Here is a 25,177-nt window from a genome sequence, read left to right on the forward strand (position 1 = left end):
AGAATTCTGTATGATTTCTCAGAAGGAAAAAAAAAAAAAAAAAAAAAAGAGAGGCACTGCAAAACAATTTTCCCTACCCTTTCAAGGGCACAGCAGTGCTACGGGCAAGCGTCAGTGCTAAGGCAGGGCAAGGGGAACAGCACATGCTCAGTATCTACAGGAACTGACTACTGTGCTATGGCGAGTACAGTGCCTATGAACTGGCTGGGATGAAAGAAATACAAAGACTCCTGATATTGCCATCCACTCACAAAACCATAAGATTACTCCCATGTGTGTCACTTCAGAGACAACAGTCACATAAATCTTTCACTACTGAGTAGCAGGGGAAAGCCCTACAGGATTCTACAATCACGCATGCAAAGCGGTATATGCAGGTGTCTATAACAGCCTCCCTCTGCTGATGATCACATATTTGATTTTTGCTTTCATTCCATCACAAATCTTAACGCAAACCCACCTCACTGCAACCACCCTTCAGGTAGCTGCAGAGTGTGACAAGGTCTCCCCTCAGCCTTCTCTTCTCCAGACTAAACAGCTCCAGGTCTCCTCAGCTGCTCTTCATAACGCTTCTTCTCCAGACCCTTCACCAGCTTTGTTGCCCACTGGCACACACTCCATCCCCTCAATGTCTTTCTTGTAGTGAGGGGCCCAAAACTGAACAGATGGTGCGGCCTCACCAGCACCAAGTACAGGGAAACAACAACTTCTCTAGTTCTGCTGGCCACACCATTTCTGATACACCAAATATTGTTATAATACTTACTCATCACATGCCGTCTCCTCTTCATATTCAAAGTAACTCACGTTTCACAGGGCCAACCGTAATTCCTAACTATGAAATGATGACTTAGTCAATGCACCTGGCCTTTAAAGCATAAAATACATTCTTTACAAAGCATTTGCCTCCTTTGTGATTTCAAAGAAACCGTAAATGTAGAAGAGTGTGAAGATCAACAGTCAGCAAACAGTCAAAGTGTTTCCTGATGATGAATAACTACCTTTGAAGTGGTCTACTTCAATATTGTTATTTCTGGAATTCCAAGCACAAACTCTGCAAGCAGCCAGACTACACATTTCTATTCAGTGGCAATAACAGTCAGCTAATTTGGTACCAAGTATGACAGGATATTATTGTTTATACATGGTCTTTATCTCATAGTTAAGGGAAAACTTGCCAAATCTCACAAATTATTCCCTTAAAGGGAATTCTAGAAATATAGGGAGGTATGGTGTTAGTGTGCTGTTCTCAATTTTTTTTCCATTGAAAAGAAAATGTCATCCTTGGAAAACACACTTCAGTACTGAACGTATTCATTAGCCTTTTGCATTTGATCTTAATTTGATGACAAAGACATTAAATGGATGTCATATTATACTGAACACAGTTTTGACAATGGGTTTATTCATCCATTGTACCAAGTAAGAAAAGGTCCTTGTATTAAAACAGCTTAAAATTTTCAAAGAAAGGTGATTAATTTACATGTTAGCTTAAAAAAAAAATCCTGTCATATTCATTTATTTTTTTCCATAAAAAGTAATAAAAACATATTTACACATTGAACACTGTTGGGTGGCCCCTGAAGAATCACTGCACAAATTACCAAGCAAGCTTTTTCACAGTAAACACAGAGCTGTGCACAAATTATAATGGTGTTCTTTAAATCCCTAAACAGAGCAGAGCTAAATGCATCTTTAAAGTGCTCCAGAGCTATTGCTTTTTTTTTTTCTTTAAAAAAGTAACAAACACCCATACTGCACAGCTATGAGCTTAAATTTCTCATTGCAATGCTCCAGGCAGTAGATTTCTCTACATGCTTTTTCCTTTGAATATAGGTGACAGGACTTATTTTTCTTCCAGAAACCAATGCCTGTTTTCCAGTCTTCAAAGTAATGACATTTGTGGTTTTATTCTACCTGTAGTTACACAAGAACCTGTGAGATACCAAACAGGCTAATGAAACCTGCCTGCTCTAAAAGGGATTGGCTGAGAACTTGACATTTGTTTTCTAAATAAGTATTTGAAGTTGTTATCTACTGCAAAGGCTTTCACTTGGGGTCCAATTGCATCTTTGTTGTTATAACAGTAATATTTCAAGTAATACCATAATGCAACATATGTTAATTGAGTCAGTGCTTCACTGTCATAGCCATATCAATATTAATTTCTGAATCTTTTAGGCATGGACTACATAAGCCTCTATACATCTGATAGAAAAATACAGGAAGAATACAGTGTCTGAATAAAATTTCCTAATAGTTGTTTCTGTTTTCCAACATACAGTCTTTCTAGGAACTGATTGTTATCAATAAGGACTATCCTTCATCTCTTATTATGGTATATAACTTTCTGAGAACATCGAGGTAGATTATAAAATAGTAAAATAATGTGACATTACTGAGAAAAATACTGTTTAAAAATAAAGCGATTTGCAAAAAAAAGTGTCGAGTATACACACATCCATTGGTTTTTTAACTCAATTAGTCCCATAATGAATGTCTGAACAGTAATGCCATAGAGCAGAAGACACCAAACTCATTCTTCTTTTGAATACCTTGGGCTAGAATTATGCTTTTGCAGCCCACTATTTCAAAAGAATGACACAAGGCAAATCAAAATGGCTTTGATTATTAAGCTTGATTTGAGTGAAATGATCTGTCATTGCTTTTCAAGTTAATATATTAATAATTTGCAATATTTGTGAAATATTCCCATATTACTTCAGGAAGAAGATTTCTAGAAACATCCAGTTGCTTTAATAGTATTCAAACTGGCATAGAGCAGCACTCCTTTCAAGTGCTGTAGCCACCTTGTGACATAGCATGCTTGCAAATTCAACATGCTTTTAGTTATTGTTATTTATATCTTTATTTTGCAGTTTTTAATTTTGTCAGGCAAGGCACTTCTTCTCCAACATAGGAAATTATTTGATCTCTAAGATTAAAGAGCAAAATATGACCTTAATAAACACCTTAATATGATGAGGAAAACATCACGGGTCTGCCACACTCTTCATTCAAATAGAAACTTAGCTAACAAGGAGGCATTATAAACGCGTTCATAGCTTGCAGTTACAGCCCCTGAAGTAAGGTAAAATGTGTACTGCATTCTAGCCAAAGCACAATTCAAAGGTAAGACTGTCCTGTAGTTGTTAGATCTACAGTTCACCTCTTTCAGAAAGCATTAACATTCCTTGTACCTGTTCTACAAGCCACGTTCATATGGCAGTCAGCTCCCAAATAGATGGTACTATTAAGATCAAAATAGTTGCTTGTCACAGTATGCAAAAAAAAAAAAAAAGAATTTTCTTGTCTGCACACACACTGCTCGGAGGCTGTCCTATGAGAGGTACCTGTCAATTAAATATCACTATTTTCCCCCTCCCCCTAAGAAAGACTTCAAACCTTGTATGTGATTTTTATTATGCCTAGGGGAATAGATGAAAAATTACAAACACTGCCAAATGTATAACTAGAAAAACTGCCTTGAAGTGGGTAGGGGAGTTTAGATCTTGGCAGCTGCTGTGTAATCAAAAGCTTTTACGAAAGGTAAAATAAATTAAGCCTTGTTACAGAGGCTCACTGATTCTGGGAGTTGATTTTCCTGCAGACACTATAAGATGCTCAGCTTTTCAAAGAGCATGCACTGGGGCAGCTGTCCAGAGAAAGAATCATAGAATCATAGAATAACCAGGTTGGAAGAGACCCACCGGATCATCAAGTCCAACCATTAAGAGTACATCCCTTCAACAGGAATGTTTCAAAAATCTTGTGCTTTTGTGAGTTAATGCAGAATCTGTGCATTTGAAAGCACGAAGCATAGTCAGGAACTGAAACTTTGGCTATTTATGGATTATGTTTGCTAATTTCTTTAAAGTCCTGTTAAACAAATAAATCAGTAGGGTCTAGAAAGCCAAGTTCCCTAGCTGACATGGATGTTCAGTACATCTTTACTGATATTTGTAACAGCAGGTCTTAGGCATTGAACTGAATCTTAATATAATTTTAAGTTAAATTGATTTTGTCAACTGTATTTTGCTTAAGATATTGATGATGTCTAAGGAAAAAAATAGGTAAAAAACTTACTAAAACAAAAAACAGGAGTAAATAATGTCTTGTGAGGCATGGTTCAGAATACCTGATCAAAGATGTACTAAGAAATGACTTTACTTACCTTTCTTGGTTTCATTGATGTCAAGAAGGAAAGAAAGTTGAAGTTTCATCTAAATTCCTGTCTCTCTCAAAAGTGAGGGAGGATATTTGAAACTACAGCTTCAAGGCATCACCACTATTAAGCACCAGGAGATGTAACAGTCGAGTGCTACTTCCTTCGACATACTGGCACACGACTAGACTGGGAAAAGCCCAGAGTACTCCTAATAGCTTTAGCATTTGCTTGTAGCAAGAGTAAAGTTTCATGGCAGAACAGGATTTTGAAATCTTCTGTTTCCAACCCACAGCTGAACATAATTACAGAATCTAGAAGTCATCTGCACTTGGACATAACACCTGCATACATAGCCTGTGAAGAACTGCTAAGCATCAAGCAGGTTCAAGCTTCTTGTTGCTGGTTTGGGATTAAAGCCAAACAGCACATACGAGTAACTTGAGCACAATCAAGAACAAATGCTTTTTAAAAGCCAGAATATGAATTCTTTCCTGAATAATGGATTATAATTTTGTATTTATAAGTTATATCTGATATTCAGGTGTTTTCTGAGGTTCACGTTGAGTCAAATGCCAACATGCATTCAAAACTGTTATAAAAAAAATAATCTTGTTTTCAAATATGATATGAAATGCATAGCAATTCCCAAGGAGAATTCCATGATACAAGTGGTACACCCACATAACTTTTTTTTTCCCCATGTAAACAGAGACCTGTGATTAAAGTGTGAGCTCCCACAGTTTTGATGCATACAAGTATGCATTACATACACTGTCTCAGCAGGCACTCATCATGCAGTCACAGCAAAGAAAAAGTAAATGCCTCACTGAACAAGGAGGAATGAGGAGATTTTTCACTAGTTCTGTTGAAAGGCCACAACAATTTAGAGAAAAGAGCAATTATTGCATACTCCTTTTTTATTCATGATTTGGAATAAGATTATCTACTGATAACAAATAGCTAAGACAGTACTGCAGCTACAAATTGTTTCTGGAAGCTACAAGGCCCAAGAACTCCTTACCATTCAAAGAATAACTTCACAAGTACGTAAGATTAACTAGGTAATGTAAAATCTGAGTAAATCATTAATTCAAGTTAAGCTAGAAATAACAACCTACCATTTATATCACTTGCCCCCAAAATATTATGTTCAATTATGCGAGACACACAGTTGTTGCAAGCTAGAATTAATCCAGGAGACAGTTCTTTACTGTATTTTTGTTCTATAGAGGATGTAAATTAACCTATTGGTTTCAGATAGCATAAATAATACTGATTATGTAAATACACACACTTAAAAGGTTACTTTTAATTACGTCTTCCATTCTTTCTCCAAAGCCCACAGCATACATTATCTTTAAAACATTGCCCCGGTCATGCAGAATAATACAGGCTATATGCATCATATGTACTACGGCATTCAACTTCAAAGTAACTGTGTTTGCTTTATTTGCTTATTATAGGAGTTATGTGGAAAACACTACTCAGTGTACCAACATCTTCCAAGATATTCAAGCTAAACACAGCCCCTTGTGCTGTCGTGGGTATCCCAGAAGCTTCTACGTGCATTATCCCGTTAACTGAACATCAGTTTGGGAAAGACAGAAGTAAACTGCAGTGGAATCCGGCCACATTTAATTCATTTGATAACCCTAGTTTATCAAAACCATAAAACCATATTCTATTGCCTACAGCGTGATGCAGAGAGCTAGATCTGAATAAGAAACAGTTATTCCCATCTCACGACAATCAAAATTTCATTTTTTCTCCCACTTTACACTATGATTCCCATCCTCCTTCCAAAGGCACAGATTAAACTAACCTCCTTGTAGAATACCTAGCAATAGATTACATAGATTAGCAATAGATTAGGATATTTGCCTGATGTGAGAAAAAAATTCAAGCCCCTAATTCAAATATTGTATCAGCCATTCATAAACCCCACGTGATATCCAGCAATGGAAATTTGAAAATCCACTGCCAGAGCAGACAAATAGAACGCAGCCACCACTTGAGTCACATCACAGAAATTAATCTGGTTTCTGCACTCCTTCTATGCAACTAATTCTTCTTTGGTATGTTCTGCAGTCCAGTAAACAAACAGTAAACAATCTCACAAAGAGTTCCGGTTTATAGAAACCTGGCCAATAAAATATCTAGTTAGATAATTCCTGAACAACACAAATAGAATTATTTAGCATTGTGGTAGCTTACATCATTCAAAATCAGGACAATTAGTAAAAAAAAAAAGGCCTTGTTCTTTTGCAAGGAACTGAGACAAAAAGAAAACTAACATTTAACATATTTGGGGAAGTAGCAACTTGCTATGCTGTGGACTGTACATCACATCTTGGTATCTACACGCAATCCCTACTGATATAAAAGAACGTCACTTCTATATACCTGAGAGAAGAATGCATTTCTAAGAATGCAAATACAGATTACATATTTAAATTAATGAAACATTTAATGTGTGTCAAACAAATTGTATAAATTTTTTTTTACTAGTTCTAATGCTATCTGTAGCAGTTTTCACACATTCTTAAATTAGTCTGTAGGCATTTGGAAGGTTAAAAAGCAATGAACTTTGAGAACATAATCACAAAGTTCAATGTGAAGAACAGCATAAATCATGTGCTGGAAGGGCAGCATTTCAATTTTGCCAGAGGCAAGGCAAAAAGCATAAAAACAACTGTGTTAAAAAGAAACTTGCACATTAAAAGTAAAGTTAAGAAAGAAACATACTAAAGCTGAAACTGAAAATTACATTTATTATTACAGGACAAGGGGGAATGGCCTCAAGCTCCGCCAGGAGAGATTTAGGCTGGAAATTAGGAAAAAATTTTTCACAGAAAGGGTCATTGGGCACTGGCAGAGGCTGCCCAGGGAGGGGGTTGAGTCACCTTCCCTGGAGGGGTTTAAGGGACGGGTGGATGAGGTGCTGAGGGACATGGTTTAGTGTTTGATAGGAATGGTTGGACTCGATGATCCAGTGGGTCTCTTCCAACCTGGTTATTCTATGATTATAGTTGCTTTCTGCAGTGAATCTTCTATTCAAGCTTTACAATCTAAGGAGGCAAAGACAAATGGTGCAGTGCCTGCATTTAGCAATAAGGCGAACAGGAAACTTTGCAGGGGTGTCCTGAAAGTATATATCTGGAAGAGCAAATGCTGCCCAGCTCACCAGGAATGTCTTTTACAGTTGCTGTTGGACACTGATTATTTCATAAATTCTCACACTTCCATCTTAACACTAGCAGGGCCTATGGGTGGGACTAAGACAAATATTCCCTAAGAAAAATAGCAGCTGGAATTGCACGACTGTGTCACTGAGCCAAATTCTGTTACAAAACTCTAGCTATTAAGTTTTAGACTGGTATACGGCCAGGCTTCAGCCTATTCATGTGAAAGAGGCCCTCTATTCAGTGTAGTCAGTCTAATACCATAGGTGCCAAAACTTACACAAAGTATGTACTCTGAACATGGGCAGTTAGTCAAGCTTTTAAATAACTTCACTGTCAGATTTAGGAGAACATTTTTAACAGATACAGCTGCTTAGAAAATATCTAGCATCTCTTCCCTAGCCTATTCTTCCTTGTAGTGGTTGAAATCTTACTGTTGCTAACAGTATTTGCATCATCACTGTTGAACAGGTAAGGTCCAAAGCAAAAAAGTAAGCCCATCAGAACTATAAGTGGTTTTGCTGACTTTTGTCGATGGCTTGAATTTTCTGTTGAAGAACAAAGCCAAGTCTTCCTCCTATTAGAAACATAATTGCAGAATTATTTCTGGTTGCTACTGATCCATCTTGCTAAATGCCCTCCTTCCTGCACCTTTAGCTTCCTTAGTGCAGTAAGAACTGTGCTATAATTGTTGAAGACCTTGATCTGGAAAGAACCTTTGTAGGTCATTTAATCTAAACACCCTGCTCCAAACAGGGCTGGGCTGGGCTGCTCAGTGCCTGTCCAGGCAAGCTTTGGCTAACTCAGAGCAGAGAATCCACAACCTCTCTGGACAACCTGTTCCAGTGCTGGAGTTTCCTGTTATAAAGTTTTGGGGTTTTTTTTCCCCCATCAAGTTTAATAAGAATCTTCCTTGTTGCAGCTTGTGATGTTTGGTTCGCTTTTGTTCTTATTCTCAACAACCAGAACTCTTTTCCACTTTCTTTGACACTTCCATGTGTTAGAGGCCAATGAAGAGTTCATGATTTACAGCCCCCAATGAATAAAACTTCCACCACCCTCCAGCAAACATACTTGAGCAGTTGCATCTAGTGTAAGAATACTGCTATAAAACCCAGAAGAGAAGTCTACAAGTTTAAATTTTTATTAGATTAAAACATCAAATCAACTGCTCAAGTGTACTGCATGTTAAAACTGCAGTGATTTTCATCACATGCTTAAAGGAAGTTCTGCCAAAACCTAGCAAAATACTACAGCACGCATGCAGTCTTAAGCACTTGAGTAGTTCCACTGATCTTCAAAGGGATTATTCACATATTCAAGTTAAGCACTTCGTTAAATGTTTTTATGGATCACAGTTGCAGTGTAGATCACAGTTTCAGGATAAACTTGGGACATGACTATATTACAACACAGTATTATTTATTTTGTTTTTATAGACTATGCACCTAGGTTTGAATGTTAGTAAGAACACATATAAGACAACGAATATTCTTCAAAACAGAGATGTTCTACTAGTTCTTCAGCATTATGGACTTAGACTGAGTTTAAGTCACTTTATCCACTGTTAAAGTACTGCTTTCACTGCATATTTGAAGAGTGCCTTACTATATATATTTTTACACACACATAGCCTAAGTACCATCAAGTGGGTTGCACAGATTCCCATTAAAAACACACCCTGTTAACGCTCTGCAGGTTTTGCAAGGTAACATATCATCCATTCCTCTTCTCTAAGACAACCTACTGGTCATCTTCCGACAGTCAAAATTTACTGCCAGTCAGTTACAGAGATCAAAAGTATCTGCATCATGCCAAAAGCACTGTATTTTCACATTAAGGAAAATCTCTTATCAGAAGCTGTCTACTAAAAGAGCCTTATTAACCAGTTTTAAGCGCTTGTCTACTTGTAATCCAGTAGCTACTTCAGGTAATTTAAGACAATACCAAAAAGACCCTGGTTTTGAAACATCAAAACATCTAATTTTGAATTTAAATGCTAAGACCTACTGACTCATGATCTGCAAATCAGAATGAAAGAGATGCTTTAAAATTATTTTATTAAAGTACACTTTATTCAATATCCTGGTTTGTGAGTTCACTAGCCTAAGAAGTGTTTCTTCTGTTTCTAAAGGATATAAAACCAAAATCTTTTGCATTGTTTTATGCTGTCACAAAACATGTGAAGAAAATGCTAGCAAGATACTATAATTAAACAAATAAATCTCAAGTGACTTGTAGAAAAGTTGTTGCAGATCAACTGAAGGCCTCTACAGCATAAATCTCAGCCAAAAAAAACCTATTAAACCACTGCACCTTGTTTTCATACAGTATGAGGATAATAAGAGCAGTATCAGTCACTTTTTCCTTTTTTCCCTTACAGACACAAACAGCATTGGAAGCACCTGTCAGAGTTTGCCCACATGTTTTTTCCACAACTGCCATCATTAAAACCTTGTTTCTAAATCCCTGTGAAGCTGCTGATACCAGCAGCTCCAGATCTTCAACTGGGGGCCATGTGTGCAGGATGTGTTAATGCTAAAGAAAAATCCAGTCTGTTCACGGAGACATCATTATCATTTTTTTTACTTGGATCCAATTTCTACTATCTTCTTTCTTGTGGCTAGTCACCAGGTTCTAGCCCCAAAACTGTTCTGCTGAGCACTGCTATCTACTGTTTTTTGCTCTGTGTTTTAAATTATTCCACTTCAGCTCAGGTCTAGACTGCCACCATCAGCATTGCTACATATCCCATTAGGCAGCTATCGCAATGATTTATTATTTAATGACAGCAATGTGGCAGAAGTGCTGGCGTTATGTTTCTTAATGTCTATTAAGAGTTCAATAAAACAATCTGCTGAAGGTCTCCTTGTTTCTCTGATGTACAAAGACGTTTTCTACAGATAATACAGCAGATCACACAGTAGTAAGTACAAATCTCAGTAGGAAACTTGTATTCTTTATTTCAAATCTGTCACATATCCCCAAAGAAACTATTCATTGCACTTTCCTCACCACAAATCCTCCAAATTAAATATGCTTAATACAGAAAATACATTCTAAGAGACTTAGAATGGAAAAAAAAATGCAAGCATTAGCAACGTCAGAAAAACAGGTAAAGTTTTTCCCACATCTCACTACCATCTTCTTTCACTTTGCATGAAATAGCTGCTAAGCTTAAGAATATAATTCCAATAGAGGTACATGAACACTTGCACATCAGTTCACACTCCGTATGCAGATCGTACACCTGTAAAGATGTCTGGGAGGCCTCTGTCCTCAGTACAGAGATTCACAGTTTGCAGCAGCATATAACATTAATCCGGCACTACAGACATTATACTCCAATCTAGAAACCACAGAACTAGCCATGGAGAAACACGCATTTCTGTCATTCAGGCAATAACTATAAAAGATGAAATTATCATTCAGCAGTAGGGACATTCATGTTCACAGAACTTGGGACTTCACAGGAGTAAGACCTACACTTGTTAATTCATTGCCAGAAGGATTAAAGTTGACATCAGCTTTACTATGTTCAGAACAAAATGCAAGAAATGCAAGAGAGCCAGTGAAAAATCAAGAGCTTAAGCTTCCTTTTTAGGTCCATGCGTTTCATGCATACCAGTCAGCCCTATGACAAGAACCCATAACAATCCCAGGAATGAGAAATTTTCTTTGAGTATTCATCAGAGGTTTGTCATCATAGCAAGCATCTGTGCTTTCTCTTTACATGAAGATCTTCTTACCTACAGATACATCTTCAAAATGAAGGGAAGACTCCAGGTACACAAGACTTGTACCATAGTGCTGCTACTGTGTTTTGTGACTTCAGAGTCACTAGTTTGCCATACCTCAATTTTCCCATCTGTAAAATGAAACCAATAAGATATTCTGTTCAGATAGCAGAAGTGTTATTTTGTGAATACCCTGTAATTTAGAACTCTCAAATTCAGAATTCTAAACACAGCTTGATTTCTTGGACAAGGGCTGCAATCAAAATACAAGAGCACTAGAACATTCTAATTTTTACCAATGACCAGTCAGCCCACAAATATGATAGTTACAAGTTGTTTAGAAAATAAGAATAAAAATCTCTCTTCAGGTATGGGAGCATTACTAAAGAGTACTAGCAGTTCATTGGGGTATCACCACAATACAAATGCAATTATATCAACTGTTTTAATATGCTAAACAAATCCTCAGGATTTAAAGTGAATTAAGGATACTATTTCTTTATTCTTCAGCTATTTTAACATAAGCATTTTTAAAGCATTTCAGTAATGTGTTCCTCTGATTACTTATTCTGACTGCCTTCTCCATTAGCTCATACATCTTTCAAGAGGGGGATGTATTGGATCTCTAGATTTTTACTTATGTGCAAAACAGGAGCTTCCAGCTCTGAGCAAGATCAAACTTCAATGGGAGCTGGCAGCAACTGCTTCTCACAGATGCCTCTTCTCAAGATGCCACAGCTCCTGGCTATAAACTCTCGGCCCTCTGCCAGCTCTGCTCCATGCCACTCATCGAGCACCTGCTTGCACATCATCTTTCATACTATGTGGTAGGTTATTAATCTCTGCTTTAGTGCTTTGCAAGTATAAATTATATTTTAAACTTAATTTCCCAGTGACAAAGCAAATAATGATTAAGAGACTAAAGATAAGCAGAAATCCCTGGGACGCTCACTTCTAGTCCAGGATTTAGCAACCCAGATTCATCTAACCATCACAGCTCCCTCTCCTACAGCCTTCTGTCCTTTGTTACTTTGTTGAAAGTGTAACTAGAAAGTGAGAACCATTGAAAATGCTAAAAGCGTATGCACACATATGCGTAAATAGACCTTAAACTATGCAATGTTCATGGACATCAGTTTGGTACTCTCAAAGATAGTAGATACAGATTGCATTTATGTTGGTGGCTTAGTTCCAGTCAGGAACTTCTGAAGCAAATGATTGGAAGATGTGAAAAAGACCAAAGGATTAGAGCAGAGCTGGTCTGATCCCTGGAAATACAGTTCCTGGGAAAACCAGGCTCTTGGTACAAGCTCTGCACTCTGGTAGAATTAACAGACACAAAAGAATCAGTCTAACAAATTAAGAAAACCTGTAAGAATGTGGAAAAATTAATGACTTAGCATTTCGTTTGTCACCCCCCAGGCTCCTTTTCTCCAAAGGAGATGAGGTGAAACCAGAGATTTCTCCCAACTGCCTACGGAATAAGTCCTCACTGTTGGTACCCTGGCTCCTTCTGCCATATTGCTCCTTCAGGAACTTAGAGATGCTTCCCTGCTAAGGCTGAAGAAACCTGGATTGAACTGAGGTACGCGTTATCAAACTAGTCTCAAAAATAGAGTTCTGCCAAGTTACCAGTACAAAAAGCAGTACAGACAAACGTGAAGACATTTGCAGGCTCCATATGACACTTACCCCATGGCTGTATTATCAAATGTAGTATCATTCCCTTAGTACTTCCAGGGCAGGGTGAGGTAACATTAACTTCGCTCTCCTGACACTTGGGAACAAATCAGTAGTCAGCTACTGAACGCTAATTCTATAAACAAAATTTTTCAACAAAAAAACACCAGACACCACATACTGATTGCCTGGGCAAGGTACAAGAACACCATGTTCTACCAGCATATATAAAAAAACTACAGAGCACACGACACCAGCAAGAATATCAGACGTGACTAGTGTACAAGTAAGGCAACTGAGCATCCAAAGTACCAGCTAGAAGACCTCCACAAAACACGTACAGACACATATTCCCAGATCTATATGTGTTTCTCGAGAGAGTCAAAACGTAAAATGCAGAGGAAGCACCTATAATATCCAAAGAAAGTACTCCGCAATTTTGGGGGATTTTTTTTCCTTTATTCTTTCTTCTAATACCTGCTATTTCCTTTGCCGTAGAAATAGTAGTTGCTGGCTGATATCACCTGACAGAACTGAGGAAGAAAATCAAGTTATTTGCCTCAGGCTACAGTAAGCTAGAAATTCAGGTTGGAAAAAATCACACAAAGAAATCAAGAGGGAGATTACTTACCCTGAACTGCACATCTTTCCTTCCTCTGAATTCATCAGTACCAAACAAAGCTAGAGTCAGGTGGCCCTATTGAGACTTTCTCCTTCAAACAGCATTGAGAGACAGTAAAAAATGCCAAGAAGCCCTCTTGAAGCAGAAATGCTATTTATCCCTAAAGGCTGTACCAACAGCTTGTATACCATTAGAAGCATTTTCACAGATTTTAGAAGGAGGAAGGGACAAAAAAGAATCACACAGTGAAAAGACACACTTGAATAAGGCTCAAAACATTAAGTATGAGCAGCAATAACTTTGAGATCCTCAGAATTCTTCTAAAGGCAAGTTCTGGCCCTACAATGCAGGTCTTGAGTGTGGAGATTCAGATGCTGCAGAAACAGAAAATATTTGCCTGGACCTTTCAATACACTGCTTACCTCATCATCTTTTCTACTGCCAATGGATTATTATTTTTTTTTTTAACTATCACTATCCCTGTTACTCAACAAACACACATCAGGCCTAAAACCCACCTGCTACAGAGCAGATGTTAGATCACTTGGTCTGCTGCAAGTAGTGGTCGCAAACCGAACTATTTTATACACATTCTGTGTGCAGTGCTCTCCAGAAAGAGGAGTCCCATGATTGTAACTACCCTGGAAGAAAATGAAGCTAAGCTCAGAAGTGTGCCTATACGATTATAGCCTTACCACCTGCAGCTGTATTGACTAAACATTCATTTGCAACAATCACTATTCACAAGTACAAACAAATTTTTTGATTTTTGTGTATGGAGCCCATATACATGCTGCTTCCTAGAACCAGAGAATGCTAAAATGTGTGATCTGCAGAGGCTTTCAGTTCTTCCCCTGACCTGTGAAGCATTGTCCTCTGCCATAAATCTATCAGAAGAGAAAAATTGGTCTAAAGCTATGAACCCAAAAGCCATTTTTCCCCAAAAAACTATGCAGGAAAGAGTTTAGAACCTTATAGATGCCGGTATTATCACACAGAACAAAAGTTTAGAAAACCACTATTCATTTTCTTTATCTATGCCTCAAAGAACTGAGAGAAATCAGACTTTCCTGACACCTTTTGCTTCTCAAGCTGTTTTGAGCTTATGAATATCATCAAACACCTTCATCAGCTGCCTTCCAGAAAAACTCTACTGCAGGAATGACCAATATAGTTGGGTTTGTGTTTACTGGTAACTGTCAGGTTTATTAAAAAAATGGCTGCTGCTATGATATTAACTCTTCAGAGCTGATGCTCTCCTTCAGACCAGATACCATTTAAGTTCTGTGCTCTAAAGAATGTCAGAAAAATGTAAAGTAGCCTTCAAAACAACAATAAAAATGCCTTCCATCAAGCAGGTGACCTCATCAAGAGAAAGAACTCCCTCAAGTGGAGAAGTTTTAAAACTTCAGAGTTCCAGGGAGGTGTTCAAGGCCAAGTTAGATGGGGCACTGAACAACCTAGTCTAGTGGAAGGTGACAGGGAGGCTGGATCTAGATCATCTTTAAACTCCCTTCCAACCCAAACCATTCCATGATTCTATGATCTTTCAAGTAAAGAAGAGCTTATACTACTAAAATAATCGGTCTAATCATTACTATTGCTGACATAGCATGGAAACAATGTTATGTCTGAGAAACAGTACAGGTGGTTAAAAGAAGGACAACCAAGCAATGTTTGAAAGCGCGTTGGCATCGCTGAGTAGACACATCTGTAGCTGGAAGGTACCTGCTCTGCAGCCTGCAGGAGCTGTTCTGTGGTCATGGTGCCACCTAGGGGAAAGCTGGAAAAGAAAATACGGAGGTACCGAGGAGACAGCAACACATAATTCTATGACTGATCAAATGAACAGAACTCTTGAAATTTGGTCCAGCTCACCTAACTATAAGAAACGAAGAATGCATATTAAAATCTGAATAGGAAAGAAAAACCTCTTATTTAAGAGCTCACCTGTATGTTCAGAAACAGAATTGGATTGCCCCCTGAGGTGGAGACACTTCTCTCAGAGAAGAGAGTATTTGCTAGTTAGTTTGCCAGTTTGATTCAGAGAGAAAAACCGCATTTTCCAATTTTTCTAGTATTTTATCAATAGCCAAAATCAATATATTAGTTACAACAGAACATACAGGACTCATTTTGAAAGTGTATTTGCTTCTGCATGTGAATTTTTCCCTGTAGCTCTTGCCAGGAATGTCTTCTGTGATTAATTCAAAATGGTAAGGCAATTTTTTTCTCCTCTCTAACTATTTCCTAATGAGAAAGAATCAAAAGGTACTTAGCCAAACACAGCAGAAATTGTTGAAGAATTCCTAAGCACTAAGCACCATACGAGGTAGATGTTACTAAGGAAACAGATTAACTAGTTAATATTTCAGCTGCCATAGGTAATGTGAAATTTATGTCTATTAGAAAAAATTCTAAATTATCTTTCCAAAACTTTCAGTAACTTTTCACACCTGAAAAGAGATTAAAAACTTAAGTAATGATAAAGTTATTCAGACAGCATCAATCAATTGAAGTAAGGGTACCCTCTTTGTATAGTACAGATTCATTAAAAAAAAGTTTTCAGCATTTCAGAGGGCATGAACCCATGGCCATACAAAGGTGCTGATCAGTCTTATCTTTAAAAGTGTCCCATGCAGCCACATATTGCATTCAGTGTTGCCTGTGGATTGGACATCACAATCAGCAGGGGAAGGAGAGCTCATTACTAGAAACACAGCATGAATCCACATATCTCAACTAAAGACTGCTACTGAGAGCTACACAAGATGTTTCCAAATTAGCTAGCTTGGTGTTCAGCCTATAGTTACAACCATCTTTTAACCTTCAGAAAAGCAGATGGGCTCTGAATATTAGCAACCTTAAAGTTCGGAAACAAATCGCTAAGCAGATAAAACTCAACAACAGACCTGGCCTGTCTCACACTCACACAACTGACATCCAGTTCACATACATGGAAATTTTTTGGATTAGAATGTAATATTCTGGATAAAATAACAATGTTTGTCTCCTTGTCCCAGACAAGCAGAAAAGTCAGGCACTGATGACAACTATGAAGTTAAAGGCTGGAATGTAACATAAAAAATTATTTCAGTGATACTTAAGTACACAGAGATTTACCTAGGTGTTATGTACATCCTATCCTTTTTTTCTGAAATAAATTAGCATCCAATCAAAATGCCCAGTAATTTGCAATGAAACGGCTGACCCTCCACCCCACATCTATGATGGAAGTGTAGGAGTTCAACTCCCACATTAATAAGAGTAAGATCCCTGTTGCTACTTTGCATCACACCTCCTCTGTCTTAGAAGATGCGAACTGCTGGCTTTCTTCCCCACCATACCCAGCAAAACATAAGCAACGTGCACATCTGCAGGGGCATCCTCAGTAAGAATGTGACTGAACACACATCCCTTTGCCAATGACTCATATGTATATACTCCATAAAAGTTCATGCCTCCTATAGCCAAAGAAAAATCTGAAAAGAGTCTTTGAAGTTTCCTCCTGTGCTTCAACTCCACAAGTAGAAGCTGGTTTAAACATTAATTTGACTGACCCTGAAAATGGATCCTTCTCATACCACTCTCAAAATTCATCTTTGTTTCCATATCACCCAAAGCATTTTCTATGAAGATGTGCATGCAGGTATTTTCTGAAGCCATTTATTCGGTCCATATTCAAGTGTTCGATGTCAGAAGGCACTGAACTGCTTGAACAGAACACCTAGCACAGTCAAAGCACATTAGATTTATTTTTAATTTCTGGCAATGTACCAGAAAGTTTCCTTGCATTCTTTGTCCAGTAAGTGTATTTCTTCTGTATAAGAGAAATAATGTTTTTCAATTTGATTTACAGAGCTAATTCTAAATCAAGAAAGCAAGGGGGTTTTTTTGGTTTTGGTTTGGTTTTTGATTTTTTTTTTACTTTATAGCAACATGCTTTATTTTTAAATGACACTATCTCCACTAATTCTGATAAAGAAAGGATGGTTCCAGTGATTTTTTTTTTTTTTTTTCACAGAAACCATGATATGGACAAGAAGTTACGTTCACTTCTAGTATATTAGCTACTACATACCACTATCCAGCTACTACAACAGAGCACTACAAATGGCAGTACGTTTGACTGCAAATAAATGCTAGAAGCTAATGCTCATTCTCCACCTTATGCTTTCATGTTGGATACTTAAAATAGAACAGTGCATATGTTCTTATCCAAGATCTGTCATATACACACGATCTGTTACGAAAACACTGAAACCTGCATAAGAGAAAATTTAGTGTATGCGTTTTATTCTTGAATAGCACTCTGAAATACAGCTGCATTTTTAACACCGAGTTCACCACACTGAAAAAACTCATTAAAAATATTCCTCAGACACAGGAAAACTATGCTATAAGTAACCAATAAACTATGACTACTGATTATTTACAGTCTCAAAGCTTTTGACAAGGATAGTAATGTCAGCAACATGTTACAAACCAGAAATGCACTCTACTCTCGAGAGGAGGTAGGTTGTAAAAAAGAGAGTAACACAAATTCACATTTTCAGAGAATTGTTCAAAAAACACAATGTTGTAACAACTTTGAAAATAACAGAAACCTTTACAGAAAATAAAGATATGGTTACTAAAACAGTTAAAACATTCATCATTTCTCAGAATATATACACAGAGGTATAGAACAGCATACTAAGTATTTTAAGTATTTGAAGTATATTAAGTATTAATATATTAATATATTTTAAGTATATTAAGTATTTTAGTTCATCCAAATAATAGAAGTTTTTTATACAAGTATAAGAATAATTTGGAGCTGCTTTCCCAGCATATAATGAGGCTTCCTAAAACACAATAGTAGAATGACAGAGTGAAATGAAGAAAAAGGAGGCAAAATGCAGAAAGTTGGTTGAAATACACGAGATGGAATTGCTGTCACAATAATATGGAGTCACAGCACCATACTTCACATTATTTGATGTTCTAAAATACAGGAAAATTCAATGGAAACTCATGTGTCACATATCCCAGCTTCTCGTGAATGTCTATTATTAAACGGTGACCATTCAATACAAATAATTGCCTTGTCTTTCATGGGTTATTAACATCTGAAACTTCACTTTTGACCTCCAACATTGTGGAGCATACCACACTGTATCTTTAACCACTTCTGAAATGAAGCGTATCTGATCAAGTACCTTGGCCTGATTTTGACCCAAGATATCCCAGCACATATTGCTGTGTACTTAATCATTTAAAATCAGGTTCTATGTGAATTTGACAAGAAACACAGCAATGCTTGCCTATCTAGATGAGATCAGACCTGAGTCCTTATAAATGATGCACTAGCTATTGTTTTAGCTCCACAGAAAGCAGCGACACATTCTGTAGTTGCAATTATACAGTCTTTATTCTACCAAAACTTAAAATTAGGGACACGCTAAGAAAAACTAATTTAGAGACACCGAAACCAAGCATACTTTACAGGAGCATAGAGCAAACTTGTAGAATTTTCTGTTGTGGAGATTATCATCATGTGAGAGACAGTGCCAAGTTTAGATAAATTGTGATTGGTATTAGCACGTGAAAGGCACAGGGACCAAAAAACAACTACGCGCCTCTAAAATGTCAAGCAAGCCAAACATCTACTAAAATCAGAATGAATTTTCTTTTTCAAACTCACTGCTGCACACATCATTACCTTATATCCTGAGGAAACCTACCGAAGCCAATTTACCACTCACCACACAAAAGGCTGAACACGCACACAAAAATTGGTAATTTCTGGGCCTTATTTAGAAGCTGCTATAAACCGGTTTTAAGCCTTCCAGATAATTTCATGATGTATTAGACAACGTTTCTACAAATCAAGACAGCTAGTTTTCAGACAGGAGATTTTCAACATAATACTTATTCACATTCAGTGGTAGCACACCAGTTGTATGCTACTGACATTTTATTTAGAACTGTTAGATTTCAGAGTTTAAGAATCTTGGAGATTTTTTTTCTTGAATCAGGAAATAAGTATTTTATTTATGTGATAAAACCCATGATGCAAATCCTGCTATAAGTTACATGAGTATAAACGAAAGCTAGCACTTACTTACACATAAAAAAAAATTCTAGCCATGTTTTCCCCAAATTAGGTAACTGTCACACAAACTAATTATGCAGTGGAAAAATATCAAAAGCAAATATCAAAAACCCCACAAAAGCTCACGACGTACTTGCAACTCTAGAGAGATTCAACAGGTTCTTTAACTAACCATGCACGTCTAGCGAGATGGAAATAGCTTAAAGCCAAAGTACATTTAAAAGAATAATTAATCCATAAAAAATACAATTACTTTAAATTCACATCATCTATTACATTATGGCATTGTATAAAGAACTGGAATGACTCCATCTAAAACACTTCGAACATGATAGTGGAAATATCCAGGGGGAAACAAGCATAATGAGAACAGCAGGAACTTCAGAAAACAGTAAGAGAAAAAATGTCTCAACAGTTAAATTATGTAAGCCATAAAATACTTGAGAATACAAAACATTCACTGAAGGAATATTCAGAGTGTACACCAAAAATGCTATTGTAGAGGCTACCTGAAGTGCTTAACATCAGAAAAAGACTCATCTAACCATGCCGTCCAGTGCAACTACAAAATACTAAGGTTACAGGCAAAGTTTAAACAGTAAGTACCTGTTGTTCACAAAGTCACAGGCTCAGTAAAAAAAAAAATAAAATCTCTTTAATCTTACCTTATGCTGTCTGAAGTTCCTCTGCCTTTCTTGAGTAAAGGAAAAGCCCATCTCTCTTTCAGTAGAAATCCTGCAGATCACCCTTCTCTTTCCACTTCTGAGTTCTTGCAATTGTTAAAATAATTTTGATATTTCTTATGGTTTAAAACTATGTGGTTTAATAGAGCATGGAAGAAATTCTAAGTCACTGAACACCATTGCAAAAATCAGAATTTGAAGTGGGTGATTGTTCTTTCCTTGTTGTAAACATTACTAATTTTTCTTTTCTCTTAGTTTTCCCCCTTTGTTTTCTTGCCTGTCTCTCCTTGTTCCTATTACAAACTTATTCCTTTTTGGGAACCTTCTCTCTTCTTTTCTCTTCTCGCTATTTACTTTCTCTACAACGCTGCATGCATTGAAAAACCCTCCACATACCTCTCATATTTATAACCCTCAACTGATAGACGTGGCTCTGCAGGAAAGATGACTCTCCTGTGATTTCTAATTGGATACAGATGCACCTGCCTTTTTTTTACCTTCTAGACCTGCAGAAACTCAGGCAGGATCTCAGCTGTTCAACTTGCTGCATCAGTAGCCATTTCCACTGCCTCACGCTAAGCAGCATTAGGGTCAGCCTTAATAAGGTCATTTCATTTGTCTGTGTCAGAAACAAGCTCTGTTAAAACACGTGTTCACCAACATAAAATGTATATCAGTTATCCCATAAAAACTGAACAAATACAGTGGGACCATACAGAATCAAAGGATCATTAGGTGACTCAACCCCCTCCCTGGGCAGCCTCTTCCAGTGCCCAATGACCCTTTCTGTGAAAAATTTTTTCCTAATGTTCAGCCTGAACCTCCCCTGGCGGAGCTTGAGGCCATTCCCTCTTGTCCTGTCCCCTGTCACTTGGGAGAAGAGCCCAGCTCCCTTCTCTCCACAACCTCCTTTCAGGTAGTTGTAGAGAGCAATGAGGTCTCCCCTCAGCCTCCTCTTCTCCAGGCTAAACACCCCCAGCTCCCTCAGCCGTTCCTCGTTAAGACTTGTTAACATACATCTATGTTAACTCCCCTCTTTTCCAAATCATCCTTTATTCTGAGGTCTCCAATTTTTATTGTGTTCCCGAGGGGCTCACGTACCGCTGCTCACAGTTGGCAATCACAGCAGAACTGGCAGGGAAATCACTGCAGCCATCAGACAACAACTGGTCAAAATGTTTATGTTAGAAAAGCAAGATGATGATGCAAGCAAACATTTCAGACAGTAACAGCATGGGAGGGAGGTTCTTCAGAAGCTGGGCTGGGTGAGAACACTTGGCAAATCCTGTCCAAAACCGAGCTACTGGCCATGAGCAGAGAGGTGCAAGCCCACCAGGTGTTTCTGTGCGAAACGGCTTCCCTGACTCAAGTGGTGCCCGTGGCTCACGCTCGCAGCTGGCGTTGTTTAGGAATCTCTTCCTGGAGAGGGTCCCCAGGCATTGGCGCAGCTGTGCAGGTAGGTGGGTGAGTGCCCACCCCTCGAGGCGTTAAGTGAGGGGCAGATGACGTGCTTAGGGACAGGGGGTGGCAGCAGCCAGGTGCAGCTGGGCTTGGGGACTTCTAGGGTCTTCTCCCACCAAGCCACCCTGTGACTCCACAACTGGAGACCTCATTGCTCTCTACAACGACCTGAAAGGAGGTTGTGGAGAGGAGGGTGCTGGCCTCTTCTCCCAGGTGACAGGACGAGAGAGAATGGCCTCAAGCTCCACCAGGGGAGGTTCAAGCTTGACATCAGGAAAAAATATCATAGAACCATAGAATCACCAGGTTGGAAAAGACCCACGGGATCATTGAGTCCAACCATTCCCATCAATCACTAAACCGTGTCCCTCAGCACCTCGTCCACCCGTCCTTAAAACCCCTCCAGGGAAGGTGAATCAACCCCCTCCCTGGGCAGCCTCTGCCAGTGCCCAAAGACCCTTTCTGTGAAACAGAGGTTTACGCTGGACATCAGGAAAAAATCATTCATGGAAAAGGTCATTGGGCACTGGAACAGGCTGCCCAGCGAGGGGGGTGAGGGGTTTAAGGGACGGGTGGACGAGGCGCTGAGGGACATGGTTTAGTGATTGATGGGAATGGTTGGACCCGATGATCCAGAGGGTCTTTTCCAACCAAGTGATTCTGTAATTCTACGATCCTACGACTGGCGGAGCCGCCCCGCCCCTCGCCCCTCTGACGTCACGTCCCGCCCCTCAGGACACGCCCCTCACCTCCTTCCCCGTGCACCCCGCCCCCTCAGGCCACGCCCTCTCCCTCAGGCCACGCCCCCTTTACGTCCCGCCCCTCGGCCCGGCCCGGCTCGGGGCGGGGCTGCCGGCGGGAGGCCCCGGGGCGGCCGCGGAGGAGCGGGAGGAGCCGGGGATCTGCCCTCCCGGAGCGCCCCGGCGGCCCCGGGGTGCGGGCCATGCGGCTGGGCTGCATCTCGTTCCGGCAGCCGTACGCGGGGCTGGTGCTGAACGGGGTGAAGAGCCTGGAGACGCGGTGGCGGCCCTGGCTGGCGGGCTACGAGAGCCGCACCCTCGCCGTGCACATCGCGGTCGCCGACTGGCAGGACGGAGCGTGGAGGGCGATCCTGCTGGACAGGCTCGGGGTGACCGAGGAGCGGCTGCGGGAGCTGCTGCGGGAAGGCGAAAAATTTGGCAGAGGAGTTATCGCAGGTAAGCGGGCTCGGGCGGCGTTTCCCAGCTCGCTCCCTCGCTCGGTCGTGCGCTTATTCCTTTGCTTTAACTCCTGCGGGGGAGGAGCGGGGCCTGCGCTGCGCTGGGGGCGCTGAAAGCTGAGGCCCGTGAGCGGAGCTGTAAATAAAATGGCTTTTTCATTGCGTTAGAAAGTTGAAGTGTCTTTGACCTTTAGGATAAAGAATTTTAGCCAGGGCTCGGTTTTTAAAATACACTCTCTCCACTGAATCTTTAGGCTACAGCTCTAAATACGGGGGGGCTGGAGCACCTCCCACACGAGGACAGGCTGAGAAATTTGGGGTTGTTCAGTCTGGAGAAGGTCCGAGGAGACCTTATAGCGACCTTCCAGCACCTGAAGGGGCTGCAGGAAAGCTGGGGAAGGAGTGTTCACAAAGGCTTGTAGTGAAAGTGCTGGGGGCAGTGGGTACAAACTGCAGAGGGGCAGATTTAGGCTAGACATTAGGATGAATTTCTTCACCGTGAGGGTGGGGAGGCACTGACACAGGTTGCCCAGGGAAGCTGTGGCTGCCCCATCCCTGGGGGTGTTCAAGGCCAGGCTGGATGGGACCTTGGGCAGCCTGATCCAGTGGGAGGTGTCCCTGCCCATGGCAAGGGGGGTTAGAACTAGATGATCTTTAAGGTGCCTTCCAACCCAAACTATTCTATGATTCTATATGGTACAAAAAACAAAACTAATTTGTGCCAACTTGTTGTGGGGCAAGACAGTATGAAGTGGGTTACGTCAATTCCACACATTTTGCATTTTGAGCTTAGATCTTGCTGAAACCGTTTTACTCGATGATCCGGTGGGTCTCTTCCAACCTGGTTATTCTATGATTCTATGATAGTCAAGTGAAATCATGATGTTGCCATGCTTTGCATGTCATGTTGGAGTGTAATATGAAGAAATCCTATTTTAGTTTTATAAATGCTCCATTACTCTTGTCTATTGGGTGGTGGAAAAGCTTGTTCCTGTAATATGAATTTAGGATGGAGTGGTGTTTCTTTGCTTATATTGTGCTGGAGTACAATGTATGTGGCAGCACTAGATACTTATAAAGTTTTTATGTAGTACTTTATTTCACACTCTTTTCTTGTAGGCATCATTTGTTCACCATCTATCTTGCATTTTCATATATATATATTTCATATATTTTTAGCTATGTCGAAATGAATGTTTGTGACAAGTGGTATCCCTCAGGGGACCACAGAGAGCAGCAATTTCCATGTACTTCAATGCTTTTAAAATTCTAATAGAATAGTGTCCTAGTAGGAGCAGAGAGTTTTAATGAAGCCGTTTCAAGGCACAGTGTAGCTCAGGAGTTTTGGTAGCAGCTGTAGTTTCTTGGATGCAGGCTTATTTTAACAGAATTCCATATCACCAAGTTGTGCCTGTTACAAATGTGTGCCTAATCTGTTCTTCACCTGCTTTTCACCAATCTACATTCAGTCACGTAGACCACTTTCTGCAGTGAAGGGCACTGGTTTGAGGTGTGCATGTGTCATACTGTGTTCTTCTGGTGACACAGGAGCTATTACATGGGTACACGGGAAAGTTTACTTTTGGAAACTTTTTCTTTAGGCGATCAAAAAGCCAACTGATTCTATATTTTCCTTTTATAACACAGGATTAATTGACATTGGAGAGACAATACTATGTCCAGAAAACTTGCCCCCTGAAAAGGTTCTGGAGATGGAAAACAAAGCTGTTCTCAGTAATCTGGAACAAAAATACTTGACTGTTGTTTCAAATCCAAGATGGCTTCTGGAACCAATTCCTGCCAGAGGGAGAAGAGGTGTGTGGCAGGTGGATATCCCCGAAGAACTGATCCCTTCCGAAGTGTAGGTGTTGCCCTTCGCTATTATTTTTCCTGTCTAAATACAAACTCATACATCACAAGTCAGCATTTTGAATACCAGTGAGTCATTAAGATTTCCTTCCAAAACTAATTGTTGGAAATAGCAAATACACTTATAGAACTGCACTTTTGAGGCAAAATAAACAAGATGTATTTTTTATGACCAGTACTGAAAATTATTTTCTAGATTTTTCCTATATAAAGAACTCCAAATGTGCTTATTTTTTTAAAAGACATGACTGATGTATTGTGTGCAAATTTAACATGCAAGTAAATAGAACCATATCGTGCAATGCGTCTGTCCCAGATGAGGAAGGAAGAGTGTGGAGGCTCCTTCAGAAAAATGGTTCTTGAAAGCAGACTGCCATCATTTATATGACATCTGGTTCACAGCTTCCTCTCAAACTTATAGTTGTGGGGTCATTGAGAAATAAATCATATGAGGTAAGGATAGCCCTAGGGGCTTCTAGT

The 25,177-nt window shown here is 39.4% G+C and overlaps 1 protein-coding gene across 1 annotated transcript; it reads left to right on the forward strand.

The window, feature by feature from the left end:
• The first annotated feature begins 22,483 nt into the window (after positions 1-22,483).
• On the forward strand, positions 22,484-24,885 carry LOC138725971 (protein EOLA1-like). Its single transcript, XM_069867310.1, has 2 exons — positions 22,484-22,826; positions 24,476-24,885. Exons 1-2 carry the CDS (start codon positions 22,574-22,576, stop codon positions 24,691-24,693), a joined length of 471 nt encoding a protein of 156 aa, XP_069723411.1. The 5' UTR covers positions 22,484-22,573; the 3' UTR covers positions 24,694-24,885.
• Positions 24,886-25,177: the final 292 nt, after the last annotated feature.

Source organism: Phaenicophaeus curvirostris, chromosome 13 (assembly GCF_032191515.1).
Source record: "Phaenicophaeus curvirostris isolate KB17595 chromosome 13, BPBGC_Pcur_1.0, whole genome shotgun sequence".
NCBI classification, from domain to species: domain Eukaryota; kingdom Metazoa; phylum Chordata; class Aves; order Cuculiformes; family Cuculidae; genus Phaenicophaeus; species Phaenicophaeus curvirostris.